Below are 22935 nucleotides of genomic sequence, written 5' to 3'. Positions count from 1 at the left end.
AGTCCCTCTTCCCCTGGGGTTAACTGCTGTTGATCAGGTCCAGTTTGTTTGTAGCCTCCTTACTCTGACATAGTAGGGTTCAGCTGAATGAAGAGCTATAGGTTTGATCCTTATATGGGACAACTTGCTTTACACTGAGAAAAAAAAAACCTGGCTACGTCCTTCTTTCAGCCCCAGTTGCAAACTGATGGGAGTTAAAGTGGGGGAGCTTATGGCTCCCTGCAAACCCATTCCCAGCACTGGAAAGTGACATCAGTGTGTTCTGATGATGAGTGCAGCCAGATCTGGCTGGATCTGGCCCGAGGAAGTCAGCCTGGGACTAGGAATGAATTAAGGCAGCTCCTTATTTTCTTCCTTACTCAGGACATCCAGCTCTGGAACTAGATCTGGGGACCAGGAGGAGGTAGGCATCGTCCTCTTGCATAATTAGCTACATCAGTCTGAAAAAAACATTGATGACCCATCCCTTTGGGCATCATGCTGTGCCTGGCACGAGCTAGTAATCTCGACCCAGTCTTGGCCCTACGGAGTTTACAACCTTAAGTCACACAATAATGACACAGATCCCAAAGGCGGGCAGTTAACAAATACATCCACTTGTCCGCCAATCACAAGAGATCCATTGAGGGAGCCACAAACTGGGCCCCCTTCAAAGAGCTTCCAGTCCGGTGAGTAAATAGGTAAGACTGATTGAGGGTTTGGGAGAAGAGGTTCAGGAGAGGAAACACGGTCAACTTGGGCATCACCGAACAGACTTTTAAAAAAAGTGCCCAATGGCAAGTGGCTGGGTTTTCTGTTCACTTGAGCCGCGCCCCCCACCCTGGATTGAGGTTTTAATTCCAGTCCTCCACGCGCGTGGCGTGGCTACAAAGGGCCAGAAGCAACATCGCTTTACGCCTCGAGGTGGGCAGCCTGGGACTGGGAGGCGGGGTCCGAGGCGATTGGCGTGGGCGCCCTTTCTTCTTGGGTGGCCGAGGCGTGTCACTGGCCCTGGCCTCTTCGGGCCTCACGGTCCGCAGCTAAGGTCCTTCAGTGTATTTTCGGGACAGCCTCCCACCCCCGTCCCGCTATACGCGAGTCCCAGCTGTGCTCTGCGCGTTGGTGGCACAGGTTTGGGGTGGGAGCCGGGAGGCGGCTCTGGGTAAAGTCATCCCGGGCGGTTGGGTCGCAGCGTGTCCCCAGGGCCCGCCGGCCAGGCCCGGGTGGCGGGAGGCGCCGCGGCCGGCCTGTCCCCCAAACACTTCCGACGGGCGCTTGCGTCCCGGGCGGCTGCCGAGGGCCCGGCTAGGTGGGGGCGACCCAGCCCGGATTCGTGCTCCGGGGCGGTGCGCCTGCCCGCGAGGTGCCCCTGGCCGCGGGGCGCCGAGGCTCCCCCGAGGGCGGGCTGCACGCCGCGCGAGGCCGGGCCGCCGCGGGGCCTGGGCTGGCGAGCGGGCGAGGCGGGGCGGAGGGAGTGCGCGCGTTTGTGTGTGTGTGTGTGCGTGTATATGTGTGTATGCGCGCGCGCGGGGGGGGGTGCGCGGGAGCGCGAGCCGCTGGCCCGGGAAGGGTGGGTAGGGGAGCCGCGGCGGCGGCGGGAGGAGCGAGCCGGGAACCCTGGAGGTCGGCCGGCCCGCGGGCCCGGAGCCGCGGGGGGGAGGGCGGAGCGCCGAGGGCGGAGACGGGACCGCGGGAGGGAGGGGATCGGCGGGGCGCGGCCAGGGGCGGGGCGCCGGGACCTGGGGAAGATAAGAGCGTGCTCGCGGGGAGCGAGGGCGGGAGTGAGGGAGGGGCGGGGGACTTGGAGACCAAAGAGGAGACAAAAGGACGGGGTGGGTGGGAGGGGCGTAGACGAGCAGGGGTAGGGGAGGGCCGCCGGGGGACGCCTCGGAGGGAGGGATCTGTGTGTACGGGGTGGGGGGAGCCTGGTGTGGGAGGGACTTAGAGAGGGACGTGAAGGGACAACATAAGAAGGGAGAGCGGGGGTACGGAGAAAGGGGGGGGGTGGGCTGAGAGTGCTCCACCACGCTGGCCACGAAGGGGAGGGGAGGCCGCGAAGGGGAGGCCGCTGGGAGGAAGGGCCACACACAGGGAGGGGCATCCTGGGGATGGACAGTCCGCGAGGAAGGGGGCCCGGGGCTTCGGCAGGCTCGGGAGGGGAAGGGTGAGCAGACCCGGGGAAAGGGAGTGCTGCAAGAACCCGAGGGTGGAGGCGGATGGGCGTGTGTGCAGCGCTGAGGGCAGGGATTTAACGCTGCCGATCCAGATGACCCAAAGACCACGGTGGGGGCCGCACAGACGGGACGGGGCTACCAAGGCAGGACCAAAACTGCCTAGGGGAAAGTGGGACCTACGAGGGCTGCAGAAGGGTGGCGGGGGCGGCCACGGACTCGGCAGGAAGGCGCCACCACCGCCCTCTGCCCGTCCCCAGCGTGCCCCGCCCCGTCCGGGGGCCCTAAGGGCAGCGGCCTGGGCCGAGGGGGAGCCGAGCCAGGGCGGTACCATTCGGAACAGAGAGGGGGGCTTGGGCGGGGGAAGGGAGGAGCCAGGGGTCAGAACCCTGTTGGGGGCGGGGGGGGCGCCACACCCTGGGAAAAAGGCTTGGGCACATCCAGAATGGACCAATCAGCGAACAAGGCCAGGGTGGCGTCAAGGGGCAGCTCCGGCCAATGGGAAGGGAGAACACTTCGGAGGTTCGGAGGAAGAAAAGAAAAAAAAAAGCCCCACGAAACAACAATCGAATCCGTTTGGGGGCTTGGAAGGCTGGGAGTGGGCGTCGTTTATAGCACGTTCCAGCGCCTACCCTCCTCTTTGAAGGATGGGGTCGCTTGCATCACTCCTGGGCCGCGGGGAGCACAAGGAGCTGAGGAGGGTCCCGGGAAAGTAGACGGGGATTGGCCGTTTACTGGGGGCACTTGATTGGGCGCTCCGATTTGGGGGGGGTGGGACGGAGGTGGCAGCTTTGTGCTCAGAGGAGTGAAAGAGGTTAAGGTCTCTTAAGGGAGGCAGAAGTAGGCAGGGGTCTCCCATTCCCCTTCACTGGCTACGGACTTAGTGTCAACCTGCAAGTGGATCGCGGATAAAATCTCAAGCCGATGTGTAACTTAAAAATACACCTTGAGCTCTGAAGTCTGTCAATATACTCAGTTCCCATCCCAGCACGGGACTGGTTCTTGAGAGGATGAGCAATGGTAGTAGGGGCCCACAGCTACCACTGGGAATTTCATAGACAGTTATGGCGTGGCTTTTGGCTTCGGAGTTAATCTAGGGTTCCAGTGCCTACTCAGTCACTCATTGAATACATTGGAACACTGGATACATCACTCTGAAATCTTACGCCTATAAGGTAAAGGGATTGGGACTAGTTAACTTTGAGGTCTAAACATTTGAGAACTGATTGGGAGAGTAGTGGGCTCATAAAAGAGGGCCATATGGATGGGGAGAATTGCAAAAGCAAATTCGTGGAGTGACAGAGCTTATGGCACAAATGCCTGCAAAGCTCCTGAAACTGTATGTAAAATGGTGTAGGTGTTTCTGCATTCTTCTGGGGAGGGTTCATAATTTCACCAGACCCTCAGAGGGTTCTGTAACACAAAAATTAACCCCCTCTTGGTCTAAAAGGACTGGGGGAATTGACCTCCAAGGCAGGAGGTGAAGCACAGTAGTGGTTATGTCCTTTTGGAATCAATGAAGAGGTTTCTCCAGTTCCTTGTTAGGAACCTTGTCTTCAGGGACCCTTTCCATACATATTGTCATCCAAAGAAAGGCTGTTCCTCAGAGCTGAGAAGCCCACGTGAACTGCCATATAGCAAAGTAATGTTTGAATAAACTATACTTTAAACAATGGTGAGGAGTTGGCCTGCATTAGGAAGTAAAGGGAAGAGAGCTTTACTTCTGAAACCTCATCTACCTCATCGGTGAAGTAAGGTTAAAACCTGTCTTAAGAATGGGAAGTGCTAACTACTCTAGACAGCAACCTGGGTAAGCCTAGAGGCTCACACAGGAAAAGAAAATCATAGTGGCTAGACTTAAAGCTGAACCCAGCTTCTGCACCATCCTAGGACCCGCCCAGAGCAGAATCCAATTGCATGGTTCATGCAGACTGTTGCTAGGTTCAGAGGTTAAGACTATACAACATTTAGTTATTACCCCTGACTCTTGAAACTGGTATTTATGGTTATATCAGAGGTGATGGATTTTAAGATTGTAGGCTAGGTAACTTCCCTCCACTCTAATTTAGGACTACATAAGAAAATAAGGTCCCCCGACAAGTGTGACTGGAGAAATGCAATGGGCAGCATCCAAAGGTGTTTCTTCTGACTTGAAGGAAATGGGAAACAACACAGAATACAATCCAGTAAAATAGATAAAAATGCCTTTATTTCTAAAATGTGGCTTAACTACACCCACGTGTGCTAAGCCAGTTTTGGAACTGATCCTACAGCTTGGAGTAAAACCAGGCCAATGGAGGAGCAGTTGGGGCTCCTGGTTCCAGGCACCAAGGTGTCACTACTCCAGCAACTCAATCTATAGAGTTTTTCTTCAGCTGTTTTTTGTGACGTATGGAGAGTCGTTTTGGATTCCTCTGTACAACAGAAAGGTCCGACCTTGAGGAAGCCCGGTAGCCCACATCCTCTGCTTTTATAGGCTTAATGATATGGCCTGGCTTAGTGACAATCTTAGGCGTAGTCAGCTTTTGGAAGGCCCTCTGGGTGTTCCACGTAGATCCTATAGGGGTCTGGATGGTCCTTTCAAATTGCTGATGGTGTGTGAATGGATATGGAAGCGCCTGCACCTGGAAAGGAAGGCAGAGTGACTTGGCATGAGCCAGGCAGTTGTAGTGCACAGGCCACAGTTCTGCGTGGTGACTGCAGTGAGTGAGGCTACTGAAAGGCCAAGGTACCCTCAAGCCCCCATCCAACCTTAGGAGTGCCAATCTGCTTGGCATTTAGGAGTACAGGGGCCTACTTTGGATTAGGACCTCCCTTCCCCCAGGCTTACCCAACAATCTAAAGATTGTTTAGAAACCATCCTAACAAGGGACCCACAGCTGTCAGAACATGACACTAGCTCCGGGGTTGCTGTCCCCAAGTGGATCTTCCTATACAACACTGTGACGACAAGACACATCTGAGTACTTGTGTACTGTGGCTTTTATGACTTCCCTACCCTCTTCATGCTCTTAATCCATTCCTTTCCTCCCCCTGATTCATAGGCTGTTTTAAGGAACCCAAAGATTTACTCGCGAATACTGAATTCTACCAGGCTGTTAAGCTTAGCTTCATCCTCTTCTCAAGTCTCATTTCCCTGCCCCGTATGTTCCTCCACCCCACCACAGCGCTACCTTCAGACACTTAAATCATATTTAGATGTTTCCCCGTGGTCAAAGAGGAGAAAGGTGTAAGCAGCAAATTGGGGAAGCTACAAGCAGTCCTTGGAGATATTCAATGAAACACTCAAGAGAAGCCGAGGAAGGCCAGGCAGTCCCGGTGGGGGTGAAGGACAGATTCTTTAGGTTAAGGGAGCATCTTAGTGGGCTTGATAGCTAGATCTGTGCATTTCACCCAGGGCAAGAGAAAAGAAAGAAACATCTGGACAAAATATTCGGTCTTGGGAGGTTTTTTCCCCCCTCTTTAGCTCAAAGTACTTTATTCTATTGCATGCTGGGACCTGTGGTGTATAACTTATTAAAAAGATGAGGAGAATCAAGGGAGATTCTTGGAAAGCTATTTATCAGTTTTCTGTGACTGTATTAAAAAAAACAAACACATAAGACTCCGGGAAGGGAAGGGTGATCTTTATTGAGGTCACACTCTGCCCTTCACCTAGAATCCCGGCCTGGTGAAGCAGCACCCCTTTGCTCTCTTTATCCCATAACTGCCTGTTCATTGCCTATTTTCTGGTTATATATCCTCAATTGAGATTAGAATTCAATTTCTGCAGCAACTGGTTCACAAAATAAGATCAACACAGTATTACTGAAATTTCTCCTCTCTTCTTTATCAAATAGCCCCTCTCCACTTTTTTTCAGAAGAAAAAATACAACTCATTTTAATATTAACCAGCTGGGGACAGATCTCAGGGTCACAGAGCTTCAGAACTTAAGGGAGCATAAAGGTCACCGAGTCCAAGCTCATTCCAGAATCCCCTCTAACATGCTCACACCCACCCCTGGGGCAACCCTTTTCCTCTCTGGACCAGCAGAAAGTTTTTCCTTGAATTGAACCCTGCCTTTCCTCTGACTTCTACTTCATGTGACTACATGCCATACAACAGCCTTGAATATACTGAAGACCATGATCATGCTCAAATTTGCTTCTCTCTTGGGGAAATATCCCTAGCTCGTTATCAGATGACACAATTTAAAATTCTCTCACTGTTCTGAACAAGTACGAGTTTGTCTTCATTTTTCTTAAGATGCAGCTCAAACCTATGCCCTCTGAACATTACCTTGACCATAAACCCAAGCCTGTAGACGGGCAATTCTTAGTTTGGCGAGACCCATTTGCATCAGAATCATCTGGGGGTACCAGTTGAAAATGCAGATTTGGGGCCCTGACCATAGTTGTAAAGATTATCCTTTAAGTCTTAACCTTCTTCCTGGTCAGTAATTAAAAGAGCAGAGTCGATCTGGAATTACTCATCTCAGAGCCAGTCAGTGAAAACAAGAATACATCTGATTCTGTGGTCAAGATCACACATCCCTCTGGATCGCAGAGCACTAGAATGCTCCTCCCAAGCAAAAGAGCTGGGCAGCAAAGTGGCAGCTAAAGAGCACTCCTTCCCTCACCTGATGAGCCGCTGCATGGATGTTCCGCTTCTCATTGATAATCACATTTGGCAAATTTTTGTCTTTTCTTGGAGGACCCTCAGGGGCTTTAATGAGAAACCTGGAAAGCAGAACAGCAGGACATCTGACTAAGAGCGTTAAGGACTTAGTCAAAAGGCAGAGAGGACTTGTGAGGGTGAAGTGGGAGAACCTGGTGCCCTTTGGACAGGCTTTCTTCCCTGTTCTTACCGGCGTCTCTTCTTGGCACTGGGCTTTAGGCCCACACCACCCCACTCGCCCCAGCCAGGCAGAGTCAGGTCCACGTCCTTTGGCTTACTCGCCTCCACAGCTTCTCTCTTTTCTTTCAAGAAGTCTCTGATGACATCATCCCCAGCAAAAGCTTCCTTTATCATCTGCCTTTGCGCTCTCTCTTCTTCATCTTCCTGGGAAGAAACGAGAACAAGAGATACAGCTTGCCTCCTGAGCCGAGGTTTGTGGCAAGACCGCTTGACTATTGGGTTATGACATTTTAGCGCCCCCTAGGGGGAAGTGTGGAACAATGAAGGTCTTGCACTATAAACTGATCAGTAGCCAATCAAGCTCCAGTCTTCTCCCTAGGGTAAAGATCCCTAGCTCATTACCAAATGACACAATTTTAAACTTTCAATAAGGAAGCTGCAGGATGGAGGAAGGAAAGGGCCCATGTTAGGAGGAGGAGCTCCAAGTGGGCCCAGCCAGAATGTGGGAGTCCTCCAGCTTATAGCCCTGAAAAGACAGGTACCAGGGCTCCTCGCCTGAGCAGTTTCAATGACTTAATTGGGGAGCCTGGACCATTTGAGATCCCACTGAGTAGGGCCAAAGACTAGCAACAGCTCAATGACTCACCTTTGAGATGTTCTGCCTGGGATCTGGTCAGAGCTTTGAGTGACTCCCTCTTTCCTCTGAGGGCCATTTTAGAGCCACCGCAGGAAGATTTGGTGGCTCAGGATTTCAGATGTGCGAGTCTCAGCGGCACTCACATATTTCCATCTATTAAACTGTCAACTAGGACCAGCCTGGCCCCATACTATTGCGGACCTCTCAACTACTGCAATGTGCCCCCAGCACAAAACTTCACTGATTCTACTCCTTGTGTAGGAAAGACACTTTCTGCACCAGCTCTGATCCCCCACATTGGCCCACAACCCTGGCTCTGCTCACCAACTCCTCTATCGTCGTGGGAACTGCCAGAGACTTGACGGAAGGAGACTTTGTGTTTAGGAGGTTCTGGAGATCAATCATTTGCTCCTTCTTTTTCTTCTCCTTGGGGGCACCAAGATGATTATCTGGGTTCCTCTCCAAGCACTGCCCTTCTGCCGCTGCCCTGGGAAGCTCCTTATTTTGAAAACACCCTTCTTTGCTCAGCTCCTCCAGCTTATCCAGAGTTTGCGCTCTCTCCAGCCTCTGCAGCAACAGGGGCTCCTCTTCCTCCTGGGCAGGCTTCTCTCTCTGGACTGCCAGAACTGTCTTCACTGAACTCACTTCTTGCTTCCTGGACTGACGGTTCTCCTTCTTGAGTTTCTGAGACAGTACCCTCAGTTCAGACAGTATCGCCTGGCTACTAGAATCTGGGGAAAGAAATGAAAGCTGTCAGAAAAGGAGGGTGGGAGTTGCCCTGTCAATGAGAGTTTATTGAGCTCTTGCTGGGTGCTGGGCACCGTGGAAGTCATTCCAACCAGGGCAAATGGGTAAGAGAAGACTCCATTTGCTGGATCTCCCGCAGAGTTCACTAATCATTACCTGTCAAGTCATGGACAATGGAGTTTAGGAGTTACAAGCGGCATGCTGGGGAAGCATACAAGCGGCATGCTGGGGAAGCAGATATCCTGGGTCCTATTCCCAGTTTTGCCAATGACTCACTGTAATGGGAGCTGTGGATGAATTTCCCCATAGAGTAAACCCTGCTTGGGAAGATCACCCCAAGTTCCAAATTTCTATTAAAAAAGCTGTTTTTAGCAACTGGCCTTGGAATGCAACTACACTGTAACTTATTATTTGTAATTTCTCAAAATTGTGATTTACTATTTGTAATTTACATTGTAATTGTCTATTTATAAAAACCTTAGCCAGCATTGTTTTCTCTGAAAGCAGCGTTTCATGATCTGCTGTTGCCGAGTCACGTAGCTCGCACTTTCCAGCCACCAGCACCATCTGAGCAAATACCACTAGTCTCTGAGAGCCCAGAGGGAAACACGGCCGTGACACGCTTCTAAACTGTCCTCTGCGTTGACTCAAGTTGCCTCCATTCCCACGTTCATCCTGCTCTCTAGCTCTGGCTTGAAGCCATTGGGAGAAGCTACTTAGGTCTGGCCTGAGGACACGTATATTTATTTTCAGGGATCAAGTTTCCTTGCTCATTTTGTTTGGGGTCCAAGCCTTCCCACCATTTTAGAACACTATCTCCCCAAAGGTTTGGGATCATTCTATTTATTTATCATCCAAGGAAATCCAAATCCACCTTTCATTCCACAACCAACTGTTCTATGCATTTTGCTAGATGGCCAGCTTTTGAGGGGGCTTGGGAGGAAGCAGCTGGTGTCCCGTGGTCATGTAGGAGCTGCCCACCGCCTTGGCCTGCGGTGCTGGTTTCCAATTCCTCTTGGAAGTGACTGCTTATAATTATTAATCCCAGAAGTCTCTAGCTAAAAACCTAAAGTAAAGGTCCTACAATACATTCTAAATGGCAGCTATTAAAAATAATTTTTTTGGCATGGAGAAACAGATTCTTGCTGTCATCTAAATGTATTATTTCCATGGGAAATATAATCAGACCCAAGAATCTATCCAGATTCAGGTGACTTCTCAATGTAATTAGCTTCCTAAGCAGGCTTTATAATGCCCTGTTTTGTCCCCAGAACTGGAACCTTCTGACCTGCCTTGAGGGTGCTAAGGTTGTACATGTATATAATATGTAAATCGAATCTGAGCATGGGGTAGCAATTCTAATTTACCCTGTACCTTGCAGAGTCATTCATTCCTATCAAGAAAGCCACACCCACACTGACACATCTCAACCAGCATTACGAAGTGCTACAAATGCCACTCCTACCTCCCTAACAAAACAGAAAACTGCAGCAATGATTTGAAGATCTTTCATAATGTCTCAAAATACACTTCTGTGTGTGTGGGTGTGAACAATTTTCGGATCTGCCAGCCCATCACACGCACTCCTCTCTGGCTTGTGGGTATCAGTGACATTAACTCTAGCCAATCCTTCAAGGATGGTGCAGTTCTGTCTTTCTGAAGACTGAACAGACACTGGAAAGCCATGCAGATGCCCGCTTACTAAGTGCCTTTGAAGAGAAAGGGTCATCATGAATCTATTTTCTCTTCAGGAACCCAGTTTTCCTCTCACTCCACCACGAGCAACAGCACTAGGCAGTTCCCCTGGTCCAGCACTGCTCACCTTTTGTTTCTGGTCTGCCCACCGGCTCAGCAATCTGGTTGAGCCCAGACTTTTGTCTAAGTGATCGCCTTTCCTCAAATTCCTTCAAGAGAATTTCTTCTTCTGCCACTGGTCCTTCTTCTTCCTCACTTTCAGAAGCCTCGTGGGCCATAGACCCTGCAAGTTCTTCAGGGTCCTCCTGGGTTTCAGCCTCTTTGGTATCACTGGAGTGATTCCTGAACATCCAGGGGTTTGGTCTGTTTGCCTTCACCTGCACCTCATTCACCACGTCAGAGACAAGGGGGTCACAGTCTTCCTCTGTGCCTCCCTCCTCTTCCTCACTCTCGGAGGCCAACTGGATCTTCTGTGTCAGTTCTTTGTTCCTGGCCAATTGTTCCTGCATAGCTTGGCGAGCCTGGAGGAAAATCACAGTTATGAGTGCCCTGCCATTAGTGACTGCGGAGACGCCGTTCCCAGTCCGTTTCTTAGAGCTGCCTCCTCTCAATTTGACTTAAGTATTTCTTACTGGTGCCTACTGTTTAAACTGCACATACACCACTGTGTTAATAGCTATGGAATAAAACGGAAGACAAATTCTTTGTCCTCAAGGAATCAACATGTGAAATAAAATTTAGAAAAAAAACACAAAAAGACCAATTCCTCTTCCCTTTAACTGGACTTGCCTTCAATGCTGTTTCCCTTCCATCTCTTTTTCCACTTTGTTCCTGATCATCTTCCTCTCTGCCTTAGAGATTTTCTGATGCCTTTTTAGATTCCTGGTTTTCCATTAATCCTCACGGTTCTTTCCCAACTCTGCTTCCGCTAGCATCCTTATGGACTGATTTTCCTTTCTTTCCTCCAATTCCATCTCTTCTCTCACCCTGATGGTCTCTTACCTCCAGGTCATATTTGGCCATAATTGCTTTTGACTTTGCCCATTTCCCACTGTTCTGGTGCTTCAGGCTCATTCGCTCCTGGAAAGAAAGGGCAGAGTGAGATCCTCATCGCTTTCCAGGAAAAGCCAGTCTCAAGGGCTGGGGGCCAGAGGCAGCCTCACCATCATCCTGGCCTTTTCGAGCTTTTCAAGCTCCTCCAATGCTGCAGCAGGATTGACCTTCCGCAGCTTCTCGAAGTCTTTTAGGGCTTGCTTGGCCTTTCCTTTCTTCAGAACTTTGTGATACCTATAGGGTAAGAGAGGGATGAGGGAAGAGATTTACTGAAACACTGATCACACACACACACACACACACACACACACACACACACACACTCCCACTATACAAGATGTTTCCCTGCACAGGGGCTGAACAGGTGTTACTGAGCTGGCTGACCAGAAGTAGCCAGTTTAAGACCTGCAAGGACTGGCAAGACTCTCAGTCCCCGCAGCCCCCAGGGGCAGACCTCTGCAGAGCAGAATCCCCTCTGTTTCTAGAGGGCCAGGAAGAGCAGCACAGGTTCCAAAGAGGCAAAAAGGCAGGAAGGAAGCTCTGCAGGCCTCCAAGGCTGCAGAGCTCAGAGCTCAACTGGCAGAACTATTCCGTGATGCCCTGGAAGGGAGAGGAAGTAACTGAACAGTCCTCTTTTTAGCAAAACCAAGACAAAGCCAAAGCCAGAGGAGTGGGCAGTACTGAAGTGGGTAAAACCCTATGAGGTTGGTTTGAGAAAAAAAAAAAAGGCTTGTCACTCTATTTGGGGCCTCTCCTACATGCCCCCAGCCGCCATGGGAAAGGTTCTCTCCTAAGGACTTATGATTAGCTATGTTACTTTCTTCCATGGAACCCAAAGTTGGCTCACAGGGGCCTCCTTACTTTTTGCTTTTGATTTTCTTCTCTCTTCGAGCCCTGGCCTCATAGTAGGACTGTAGGGCCCGGGCCCTCTGAAGCTCTGCTCGGCGCATCTTTGCCTACAACGAATGACATTTACAGTGACCCCGGGGCTTGAGGGCAAATGCTGGGAGAAACAGAGCATGCCAGGATGTATCAAAGGGCCCATCACACTTACCTCTTCCAGGCTCATGGCTTTGAGAGAAGCCTTTTCCACGGGAGTCAATAAAGGGTCTGTCACTGGCTGCCTGTTCTTATGGAGGAGGTTAAAAATCTCCTGCTCCAGGGGCGTTCTTGCCTTAAGGAGGTAACAGAACATACTAAGCTTTAAGTCTTGGTCCTACAGTCTCCCTCCTTGCAATCTTACGGCCATCTACTCTATGACACTATAATTAGAATCACAAACTAGATAGGATTGGCTGTTACAGCAAGAGAATGGGGTTCCGGGCTCCCTGTTCAGCTGTGTACATAAAATCTAAAATTCTATTCTGATCTGAGACAACTTTAGCAAGAGGACTCTGAGGCTACTCTCTAATATTACCGAGGGGATCACTCTGTATTCAGATTACCAATATATATAAAACAATACCATTCTCTTAAGAATCAAAGCAGGATGCCCTTAACGTAAATGCTGGCAGGACAGAGGAACAACAGTATTAAATTATCAGTCTTGATAGTTGCAAAACAAAATAGTCGTATATTTGAAGCACATAATTCTTAACATACAGTTAGGAATCTCAGATTCATATAAGCCTCCTTTTAAGACTATTTCTAGAGGAAAGGGGAAGTCAGGTCTTCAGATGAGCCTGCTTCCTTACAGTTGAAATTTAACTCTAGTCGGTTTCTAACTTTGGCTCCAACTTCTCAGTTTCCAGTCAACTTTGCATGCTAGGTGGTGTCTATGTGGATGAAATGAATGGACTGTGAGCCAGCGACTTCACATGTCAACAAAAGACCCCATTTGCTGCTTGACTGATATTGTAAGGATGGCTAAAATAATCAAGCTGATCATGTCATGGTCCACTCTGGCAAGGCACAGAGATAGCCCTGGGCAATAGAGCCAGTTTCCAACCTCATGCACATATTTTATGTGGTTCTCTTCAATAGTCATATACATCATGGTCAGTATTAAACTTACAAATATCTGGACAAATGCATAAACACACATCATCACATGTTACACGGTGCTATTGATTTAACCATAAACCTATTCTACTGAATAGAGAAGGTGCATGTTCTTCCATTTTTAGTATTTGCAGTAGTGATCAATCACAGGCTACAAAGTGATTTATATTACAATGTTGTAATCTCCCTCCAATTCAATTCAATTTACAAACATTTATTGATTGCAGCTACATTCCAGGCACTTGTGCGGGGTGCTAGGAATACACAATTAATTAAGATAGTTCCTGTCCTCATAGAGCTCATAGCCTTTCAGAGGAAAGAGACCTGGGCACCACTAACAACATAATAGGTTAAATGTTAGTCCATGGGAGTAATCACAGAGGAAGGACAATTAACTTTGATTAGGAGGTGGGTTAGGCTTGGGGAAGGAAGACTTTTTGAATTAGGCTTTGAGGCATAAGCATAATTCTTTAAGGAGGGGAAAAAAGCCAAATGGAGAGATGAGTATAAGAACAAACGCAGATCTAGGGAGAGAAAAGGTACATCAGGGAACAACATATTGTCCAGTGTAGCTAAAGTGCTAGGTGCTTCTGTCCTATTCTATAAGTGGAGAGCCTTTTAATGGATTTTAAGCAGTGATAATCAATTTTGTGTTTTGGAAAGAAAATCCTGGTGATTGTGGGCTTTTTTTTTCGGGGGGGGGGGTGATTATTTATTTATTTATTTTAACAGAGGCACTGGGGATTGAACCCATGACCTCATGAATGCTAAGCACACGCTCTACCACTAAGCTCTACCCTCACCCTGAGAAAATCCTGGTGATTGTGTCAGGGATTCTATGGAAAGCATCAAATGCAAGGTGAAACTGAAAATGAGGAGAGGAACCACGGACCTGCGAGCTGCTATGGAGACTAAATAACAGGACTAGCCCCCTGTGTGGGCTGGGGAGGGCTGGTAGTTGAGGGGCGAAGAAGGACCTAGATGACCGAAGCTTCCAACCTAAGTAACTGGGGTAGGGAGTTATGCCGGTGACTCAGTTACAGCACGAAGGTGGCAGTACAGGGTTTTGGGGTTTGGGGAAGGAAAATGCCAGGCTTACTTTGCCGTGTGTCAAGCTTAGGTGCATAGGGGAGACCCTGGCGAGGCCTGCTAGTCATATGGAATATGGGCCTGGAACTCTGAAGGAGCTGAGAGCGATCTGTACCCTATTTACAGAACAAGAAGAAAAAGGACTAAGAAAAGTCACATAACAAAACAAACAAAACCAACAGGAGTATGTCACAGAAGTCAAGGGAGTTTTTAACAATGTGATGTGTTAATAGCCTCAAACTGGCTGAAGGCACAGAGGGCTTGGGATCTGGGGACTGGCAGGCCCCTCAAAACACCTCTTGAGAGAGGCTTCAGGAAGGTAGTAGGAGAAGAAGGCGAGAGAACGGAGGCCAGCTCTTCCCAAAGCATGTTCCTCATCAGCTGACAAGATGTACTCCACTTTTTAAAAGTTTAAAATTCAATGCATTCAATTTTTAATAAAATCAGTTTGTACTCCCTGGCTTAGGGTAAGTCAAAGAGGTTTCTTTACAATCTTTTCATAGCCTCTAAAAGGCTGGTGTACATTGTGAACCGCCAGTCTCTAGCAGGGGTGTGCGGCAGTTTCTAGCAATGGAACACTGCCCCCCCCCCACCAGCCCAGGGCATATTGAGAAACTATGGTTTTGAGGCGAACTGTGGGAGATGCTAGTGTCAGCTGCTAGTGGAGGGAAGGAGAGTGGGGGTGGGAAGTTACCTTACATCATTTCTAGCACTTTGCAGTTTATAAATGCTTTCTCACACATTATCCCAGGTAATTCTTCTCAGCTGGAGTCAAACAGAATTTTAGGATGCTGGACCAAAACTATAAGCACACACTTTTTGGATTCTTAATCTCCAGGAATACTAGTATATTGCTAGACCTTGGGCTTTGCCCTCTAAAATGTTCCTCATCAGAAACCACCTCCTGACCTAAGTATTTCCTGATTTCTCTCTGCCTCACTGGTATAACTTCTCAAAAATGAACCTGAGAATGAATGAACAGCAGGTCTGGGTGCAGCACCTGGGCCCCACTCTGTCTTGCACAGGGGGTCCCTGGAGAGCAGCGGCTGTGCCATTCTCAGTGCAGCCTCCTCCCCCACCATCTCATCTTTAATGACCAACTTGGCATTTTCCTGCCATCTCCAAGATCACACCAACATTTGGAAAAAGCAAGGTGCAGAACAGTGTGTAGCAGTTTACTACTACTTTTTTGATTAAAAAAAAATGGATAAACATGAATAAATCAATAAAACTCTTAAGTTAACAATAATGAAAAACTCGTAAAAGTGGTGACTTCTGGGTGAGTACAGGGGTAAAAATGAGCAGATGGGGGATGGGGTGGGACTAGACTTTTCACTGTTTACCTTCTATACTTAATTTTGAATCCTGCAAATTGTATTACCTCTTAAGATTTTTTTCCTAAAGTCTCCCTTCCATCCTGCAGCCACACTTTAAACCTGATCTGTTTTTCATGTGGAAAAGGAAGCATCCTAGAAGGAGAATGGTAGTGACTTCAACAATATCAGAAACAGAACTTCTCCCCAAAATAAGCAATGGCTCGCTCAATTTCTAGCTATGGTGGCAAGCCATGTTTACTTTGATGAGCTTTAATTATCTCAGCTTCCTAACACACGGGACACCTTTTTTAGATTTATATGAAGCAGGGGAGAAGCACAAGGAGGGTATCTGTCCATAGTTTAGGCACTGCTGTTTTGGACTATTTTTCTACTTAAGACAGGACATCCCATTATAGACTCCATAACCAATGACGTACTGGAAAAGAAAGGCCTAGCTGTTCTGAAGTTGTTCAGAGACTAAAAATTGAGACTTTAGGGACTGACGTAGGATTCCTAACTTTCATAACTACCATTCCACCTTCAACCCCACCATTTACTACCACCATCATTTCATGAAAGAATAGCTATTTCAACACCATTAAAGTGGAAAGAATAACCTCATCATAAAAAAAGAGCTGGTGACCTTACACCACCACATTCACAACTATCCTTCTACCTTGGACAGATGAAAAACTTGTCAGAGATCAGTGTTTGGGAAACCCAGCTCTAAAATATCTTTTTTATTTTCTGCAGCTCAGTCATGAGCTATTTGCTACCATTTTAGCCATTAGCAACAATTTGCTATATTCTAACCTGGTATTCCTTTTCAAGCAAACTGGTTCTGCTGCTCATATACTCCTACTAAGACATCATTAATGCTGCCGAGTTTCTGATTTTCCCAGATCAGAATGTGGCTTTACAGGGGAGGGTATATAGCTCAGTGGTACAGTGCATGCTTAGCATGCAGGAGGTCCTGGATTCAATCCCCAGTACCCACCCCATTCCCATTCCGCCCCCACCCAAAAACACTATTTGGACTTAAAACAGAATGTGGCTTTAAAACATAAAAAAAAAAACAGGGTGTGAAATGGAAGACATCATTATGTTCCCTCTGTCCTGGCAGTCAGATCTGGTAACACACAAACATGGAAATAACCAAGCAGTGGACACTACAGGCCAACGACGGGCAACTACAGAGCTACGGTGACGGGCTATTGCATGACCGACAATGAACGCTGCTCCCCCTGCCGCCCCCCCTTCTGACTGCTAAACTAAAATGACTGCAGCTGGCATTTTGGCTTAACATGTCCAGGGAGGCCCACCGCGTGCTCTGCAGTTTCCACGCTGCGTGATCTCACCTCCCAAGGTGCGCTTTCCTCGGGTTGCACTCACCTTCCAGCCACTGAGCACGTGCTCAATGGGAGCGAAGGCTGACTGCTGCTTATTCAGGGGAAACACCAGCTGCTCTGCTTGCCGGTTCTTCAGAACGATGGGATCCCATTTGGAGAGGACTTGTGAGGTTTTATTGAATGCCACTTGTCTGTGGATCTGAAACAGGCAAAGTACACAGGAGAGAGCCATGGAATGAAGCATTAAACTCCAAGGACCAGCAGGAAATTAGGAGGCAACGTTTCTTCATCCAAGAAAGAAGCAGCATGCTTGAGATTAGCTCTTGCTTTCTTCTCAGGACTGCACTTTCTCTGAGAATAGCTTTGATCTTTTCCAGGGTGCAGCCACCACAACTTGCCCTCCTCCCATTTTTCAGGCTTTCCCTCCTTCTCTTCTTATCCTATTTTCCCTGTTAGTTCAATTTCTTCCCTTTAATGGACCACATTTTCTTTGACTCACCCGTTCAATCTCTTCTCTGTGAAGGGGTAACTCCACAGTCTTCTTCGATTTGACTCTATTCAGTTGCTTTTTCACAGTGGCCAATGAGGATACCGTTTTCACAGGCTCAAGCAAATCGGAAAGGACTAGCTTTTCTCCTGATCCTGCGGAAAGGCCAAGCTTTCTGATCAGACTGGGAAGGGAGTCAAAACCTCAATATCGCACAGGGAAGAGCCTCATCAGAAAATGCTGGGAGACATACAAATGTGCAGGGAAGCAGGTATAATTCTCCTCCTTCAGTCACTAGCCAGAGGGCTTTCTTCCCTTCCCAAACATGTCAGAGGGTGGAAGAGAGAAAAGTATTTAGAACAGTCATTTGCTTTTCTCCTAGCCTCTCTGCCTCTAGCCCTGCCCCACTGGAATTCATGCTTCACACAGCAGCCAGAGCGATATTTTGAAAATGTAAATCATGGCATGTCATGATCCTGGTGAAAACCCTCCAGTGTCACCCGATTATACTTGGGATTGCACCTATCTAAGGAACCTGACCCCTAGGGGATCTGGTCCCTGTCTGTCTCTCCAACCTCATGTCACCCCAAGGTGGAGGATGCTCCAGCCACACTGGCCTTCTTCCTCTTCTTCAAACATGCTGAGCAGGTATCTTTCTTACAGCTTTTGCACTAGGGCTGCCCCCTTGCCTGGAGCACTGCCCCCTATCTTTGCACAGTTGACTTTTCCTGTCATTCAGATCTCAGCTTAAATTTTGCCTCTTCAAAGGCCTTTCATGACCAGCCAACCTAAAGCACCTAGTCACTTTACTGCATCATCCTGTTTTAGTTTGCTTATTGTCTCCCTGCACTAGAATGTGAGGTCTAAGCCCCATGAGGTCGTGACTTATTCTTTATTGTAGCCCCAGTACCTAACTGATCCTGAAACTAATACACAGTAGAGGCACAGTAAGTATCTGCCAGACGAATAAGCTTAGATGAATAGAATACATCGTTACTGGCTCTGGGAGGTTATATTAGTGCTTACTAGAAGCGCGTAACTCATTCAAGCTGCCTAACTTGTGAATACTATGGAAAGGATCTGGCATCTAGACTTGGTATCAAGTTAAAATCCCAACTCTGCTGTTTACTAGATCATATATTCTCAATAGGGCTGATAGCATCCCCCCACCCAGGGGTAAAAATTGGTACCTGGGTGAGGCAGGACTAAAAAACATCTTAGATACAGTCATCCCTTGGCATCGGTGTGCAGGGGGACTGGTTCTAGGACCCCCAAGGAAACCAAAATCCAAAGATGCTCAAGCCCCTTATATAAAATGGCATAAAATCTATACTTCAATTAAAAGAATTTAAAACAGCAAACTTTAAAAAAATGGCATATAATCCAGACACATCCTCCTGTATACTTTAAATCATATCTAGATTACTTATAATACCTAATACAAAGCATACAAAGCAAATTCTATGTAAATAGTTGCCGGCATGTGGAACAAATTCAATTTTTGATTTTTGGAACATTCTGGAATTTAAAAAATATGTATTTTCAATTTGCATTGAATTACAGATGCAGAACCCATGAATACAGAGCATATTACAGTTTTGTGTCCCTCCAAAGCTCAACCTTATCTAACAAAATCTTACTCCTGGTGGCAGGGGAGGTGAGGAGGGAGAAAGGCATCGAGGGAAAAAGTTTCTAAAAAGGCTCCTCAGAGGAGTAATGAAGGAAAACTAGCGGTCAAGCTCAGTGGGAAACCTTGATTTTGGCCTTCTAGGCTTTTTTCTAGAAATGGAAGAAATGTGAGAGCATCTGATTACTCTTCTTTACCCATTCATATGTAAGTATTTATGGTATGATTCATTAACCACATCAAAAACAGTTTGGGGTGGGGAGAGGGAAGGGACCATAATGCTTTTGGAACTCCACAAGTTCCAGGTAGATAGCTTCCTTTATTAACTTACCTTTAGAACTGACATTGAACTCTGACACCTTCAGACTAGCCTCTGATCTCTCAGCCAATTTCCGCCTGAAATTAAGCAAAACAGAATACAGAAGGAATGGATACATTTTGTGGAGAACAAACACTTCAACAACGCTTTGGTTTCATTTCTCTTCTATTATCAGGTTTTGTCACAAAGTAAACAGGAAATCTGTTCTGAATCTGGACATGGTAGACTAACCATCTCTTAATGTAGACTCAGCTCCTTAAAAACACAGGGCAATACAACGTAGGCATAGTGAAAAAGGTATTGAACCTGGATTCAAACATATCTGGATTTAAATCCTGGATCTGCCACTTATTAGTCGGGTGACTTTGGAACATGTCAAATAACTTCTCTAATGGGGATAATTAATGCCCACTCAAAACTGTAAGTGTGGATTAAAAATTCAAATGTACAAAGGTCTAACACAATAATAGCTAATGATTTTTATAATGCTTACTATATGCTGGGTACTCATTCAAGATCTTTGTATTTATTAACTTGTTGAAATGTCACAATAACTCTATGAAATAGGTATTATTAATCTTATTTTCTAGTTGAAGAAACTGATGTGCAGAGAGGATAAAAAAAATTTGACTATACGGTCTCCAAAGTATGTGTTCTTAATTAACGATGCTGACAATTGTGTCTTCATAATTTTAAGCACTTGATAATAAATGTTAGTTGCAGATAAGTCTCGTGGAATCAGCTAGTTATAATTTGTCCAAATTGAGGAGGTATAGCTCAGGGGAAGAGCATTTGACTGAAAATTGAAGGGACTGTTACCTATTCTTTCCATCAAGGGAACTGATTGCTTCCAGAAGCTTTTGATGCTTTCTTTCTCCATCACTGTCCCCCTGGAAACAGAAAAGGAAAAACTATCAGAATGATGAAGGGAGGGAAAAGACAGTACAGAAATTGAGGCTCACGTAAAATCTCTTATCCTTTTGGTCAGTGGAGAACTGGGAAATCAGATGAGGTCTGATGACAAGGCATTCCAGCTCAAACGGAAAGAACTGCTTCAAAAAGCCAAACCCCCTCATTATAAGGAACACAGAGCTTTAGTAACAAGTAGTTAATGTCATGCCTCTGTCCTAACTTGTTTTGAGAAGGAAAGTGCTGTGAGAATGTTTCTGTATAGAATATATAGTGTGACCTGACACAGAAACCTTGACATAAAAAAACAATTTAAACAGTTTTGTCAAGAGAATAGAGTTGGAATTCCTATAGCAGCTGTTGGAGACCCAGCTTAATTATGCATATATATAATTCAGTCAGATAATCAAATAACTCTCTATGGACATCCAATCATAGAATGAGTACCATGTGTTTATATACTCAATTAAGCGACCTGAGGACATTGTATCTTATATATAGTCATCAAATTCCCATAGCACTTAATACAACATCATATACGTGAAACACTGAATATGGGTATCCTCTGCCTTTTGAAAGTTTGCTTTATGTCACTTTGCTTTCACAAAAGACCTACATTAGTACCTGTTTTTACTAACTGAACGAAATCTGAAGAGGATTTTTGCTTTTTACCAAAAAAAAAAAAAGGGGCAAAAAATGAAAACAGCGTCTGGCATTTGTTTTGCAGCAAGCTCCTATAGAGACAGCGCACACCCTGAGTGGCACCACCAAGCTCCTTTCCCGGAAACTATGCTTAACATCTCAGCATTAAGCCGTCACAGCTTTGAACTGTGTCTGTGAGCATCTGTGCTTTACCTCAATTTATTTTGTATATCCATTAGCAAGATGTATCCTAAGGGAACTGCATCTTCCTTTTATGTCATTTTGGCTTATGAAAGGTTTCATAGGAATGCTCTACTTTTGGATAGTGGTGGAAACCTGTAATTTATTTGGGACACCTAAACAAGAATAAACAATGTTACCACCCCTTTCCTTTCCAGGAATGTGGCATTTACCCTAATTTTGGGGCAGGAGGGAAACTGCAGAAGGTGAATTAGCAGTTGTCACTCACCTCATCTTCACTGGTGCTCAAGGGGTAGTCTTTTGGCAAATCCTCTAGTTCTTCCTGTTGGCTTGAAGCCAGAAGGCTACTAAAGGAGATAAAAGAGAAATATTAGCCCTTTAAACAACTTTTCTTATATTGAAATGATCTCTAAAACATAACTTCAGTTCTCAACACAGAATAGTTCTATCCCCTGGAAGATGTACAAACCAAGCAATATGAGCATCTCTGGAAATTTGTCAAGACATTAAATTTAGACTGCAGAAGGCAGGCATCACCTGGAAGAGGTGAGCAGTGGTTAGTAATACCCAGACAGAACCGCATGAAAATGAAAAAGATTTAACACTTTTCAGTGATTGATTGGCCCTGCATTTCCCACTGACCTCCCAGAGGCTGTAAAAATGTCAGACCCTAGGTAAGGTGACAGACGACGCTGTTGCTGGCCCTCGAGGCAAAGCTATTTCACCATTAATGTTTCTAAGCATCCTCCACATGGAAGACACTTGTAAAGGTGTAGCTTACTCAAAAGTGACATCTTTTTTTTTATGTTGTGTCAAATTCCAGTGTTCAGCACAATTTTTCAGTCATTCATGGAAATATACACACTCAGTGTCACATTTTTTTCTCTGTGAGTTATAAAAAAGTGACATCTTGATCTCTTGTTCACGGGAATGCGGAAACGGGGACTTGGACAAATGAAGCTGAGTAAGCCATTTTCCCTGGAGCTTGATTGGCAAAGTGGGTGCTTAGCTAAGGAGATTGGTACCCAACAAATTATAGAGTGAACCATTACCTAACAGGATTTATCAATCTTTGCAACATAACCATTACAAAACGGAGTACATTTAGTTCTCCTAGGGAAGGCATGAAAGATCAGAAAAGAAAATGTGGATGATTCCAATCAGCAAAGGTTTCCAAGACAACAGGAGTTTATAACGTAGGCACTGCCTACGCGGAGGGTTGAAATGCTCCCCGTCAGCGGCAGAAAAAGGAGTCACGTGACAAGGAAACTGCAACACGTTAACTTAGCTGGAGAGGGAGAGGCCCCATCAGGACCAGCAGGAATAAGGGTAAAAAGCTGGGGTGCGGATTAAATTAAATTAAAAGGACTTTAAAGGATGGAGCATAGAAACAGTAACGAATGGCGAGGTCTCGGGAGAGGAACAGTTGTCTGTTAAAAGGCGGTCTCCACTTCTCAAAAGCTGGGGAACCCGGCCCCCAAAAAGTCCCAGACCCTACCCCCTCCTTTCTGCTACCCCTCACCTCTCTGAAGCCCGGATCGCGCTCATCTCAGCAGCCGGTCTCTCACATGGGCCAGGAGCGGAAGCCGGAAAGAAAGAAATTCCTGCGCCAGCCGGAAAGCAATTTCTGCTTCCGCCAATTATGCGCGACGAGGTGAGCCACTTCCGGCCCGCCCCAAGGCGTGCGAGAAACTGGAGCCTCTTTGGGAGGGGCCTACGGGAAACGGGGAGACTGGAGATAGAAACTTGTCAGCATTGCAGCAACGTGGATGCATCTGGAGAATGTCATTCTAAGTGAAGTAAGCCAGAAAGAGAAAGAAAAATACCATATGAGATCGCTCATATGTGGAATCTAAAATAAAAACAAACAAACAAA

At 46.8% G+C, this 22935-nt stretch overlaps 1 protein-coding gene across 2 annotated transcripts; it reads right to left on the bottom strand.

The window, feature by feature from the left end:
• Positions 1–4337: 4337 nt before the first annotated feature.
• On the bottom strand, positions 4338–22709 carry UTP14A (UTP14A small subunit processome component). Of its 2 annotated transcripts, none has more exons than XM_010968418.3 (15): positions 22582–22706; positions 21328–21406; positions 20127–20197; positions 19320–19384; positions 17374–17516; positions 16918–17073; positions 12174–12293; positions 11981–12075; positions 11230–11353; positions 11069–11146; positions 10194–10587; positions 7949–8355; positions 6998–7191; positions 6770–6869; positions 4338–4774 (listed from the first exon to the last, which is right to left on the bottom strand). In XM_010968418.3, the coding sequence occupies exons 1-15, from the start codon at positions 22605–22607 to the stop codon at positions 4502–4504; spliced, it is 2325 nt and encodes a 774-aa protein (XP_010966720.1). In that variant the 5' UTR covers positions 22608–22706; the 3' UTR covers positions 4338–4501. The 2 variants fall into 2 exon arrangements, 1 of the variants encoding a protein (XP_010966720.1); XR_006719538.2 differs by having other exon boundaries at positions 4695–4774; positions 7090–7191; positions 22582–22709.
• Positions 22710–22935: the final 226 nt, after the last annotated feature.

Source organism: Camelus bactrianus, chromosome X, assembly GCF_048773025.1.
Source record: "Camelus bactrianus isolate YW-2024 breed Bactrian camel chromosome X, ASM4877302v1, whole genome shotgun sequence".
Lineage (NCBI taxonomy): Eukaryota > Metazoa > Chordata > Mammalia > Artiodactyla > Camelidae > Camelus > Camelus bactrianus.
Note: the sequence above shows the minus strand (reverse complement) of the source record. Positions and strands in the feature narration are given on the sequence as shown.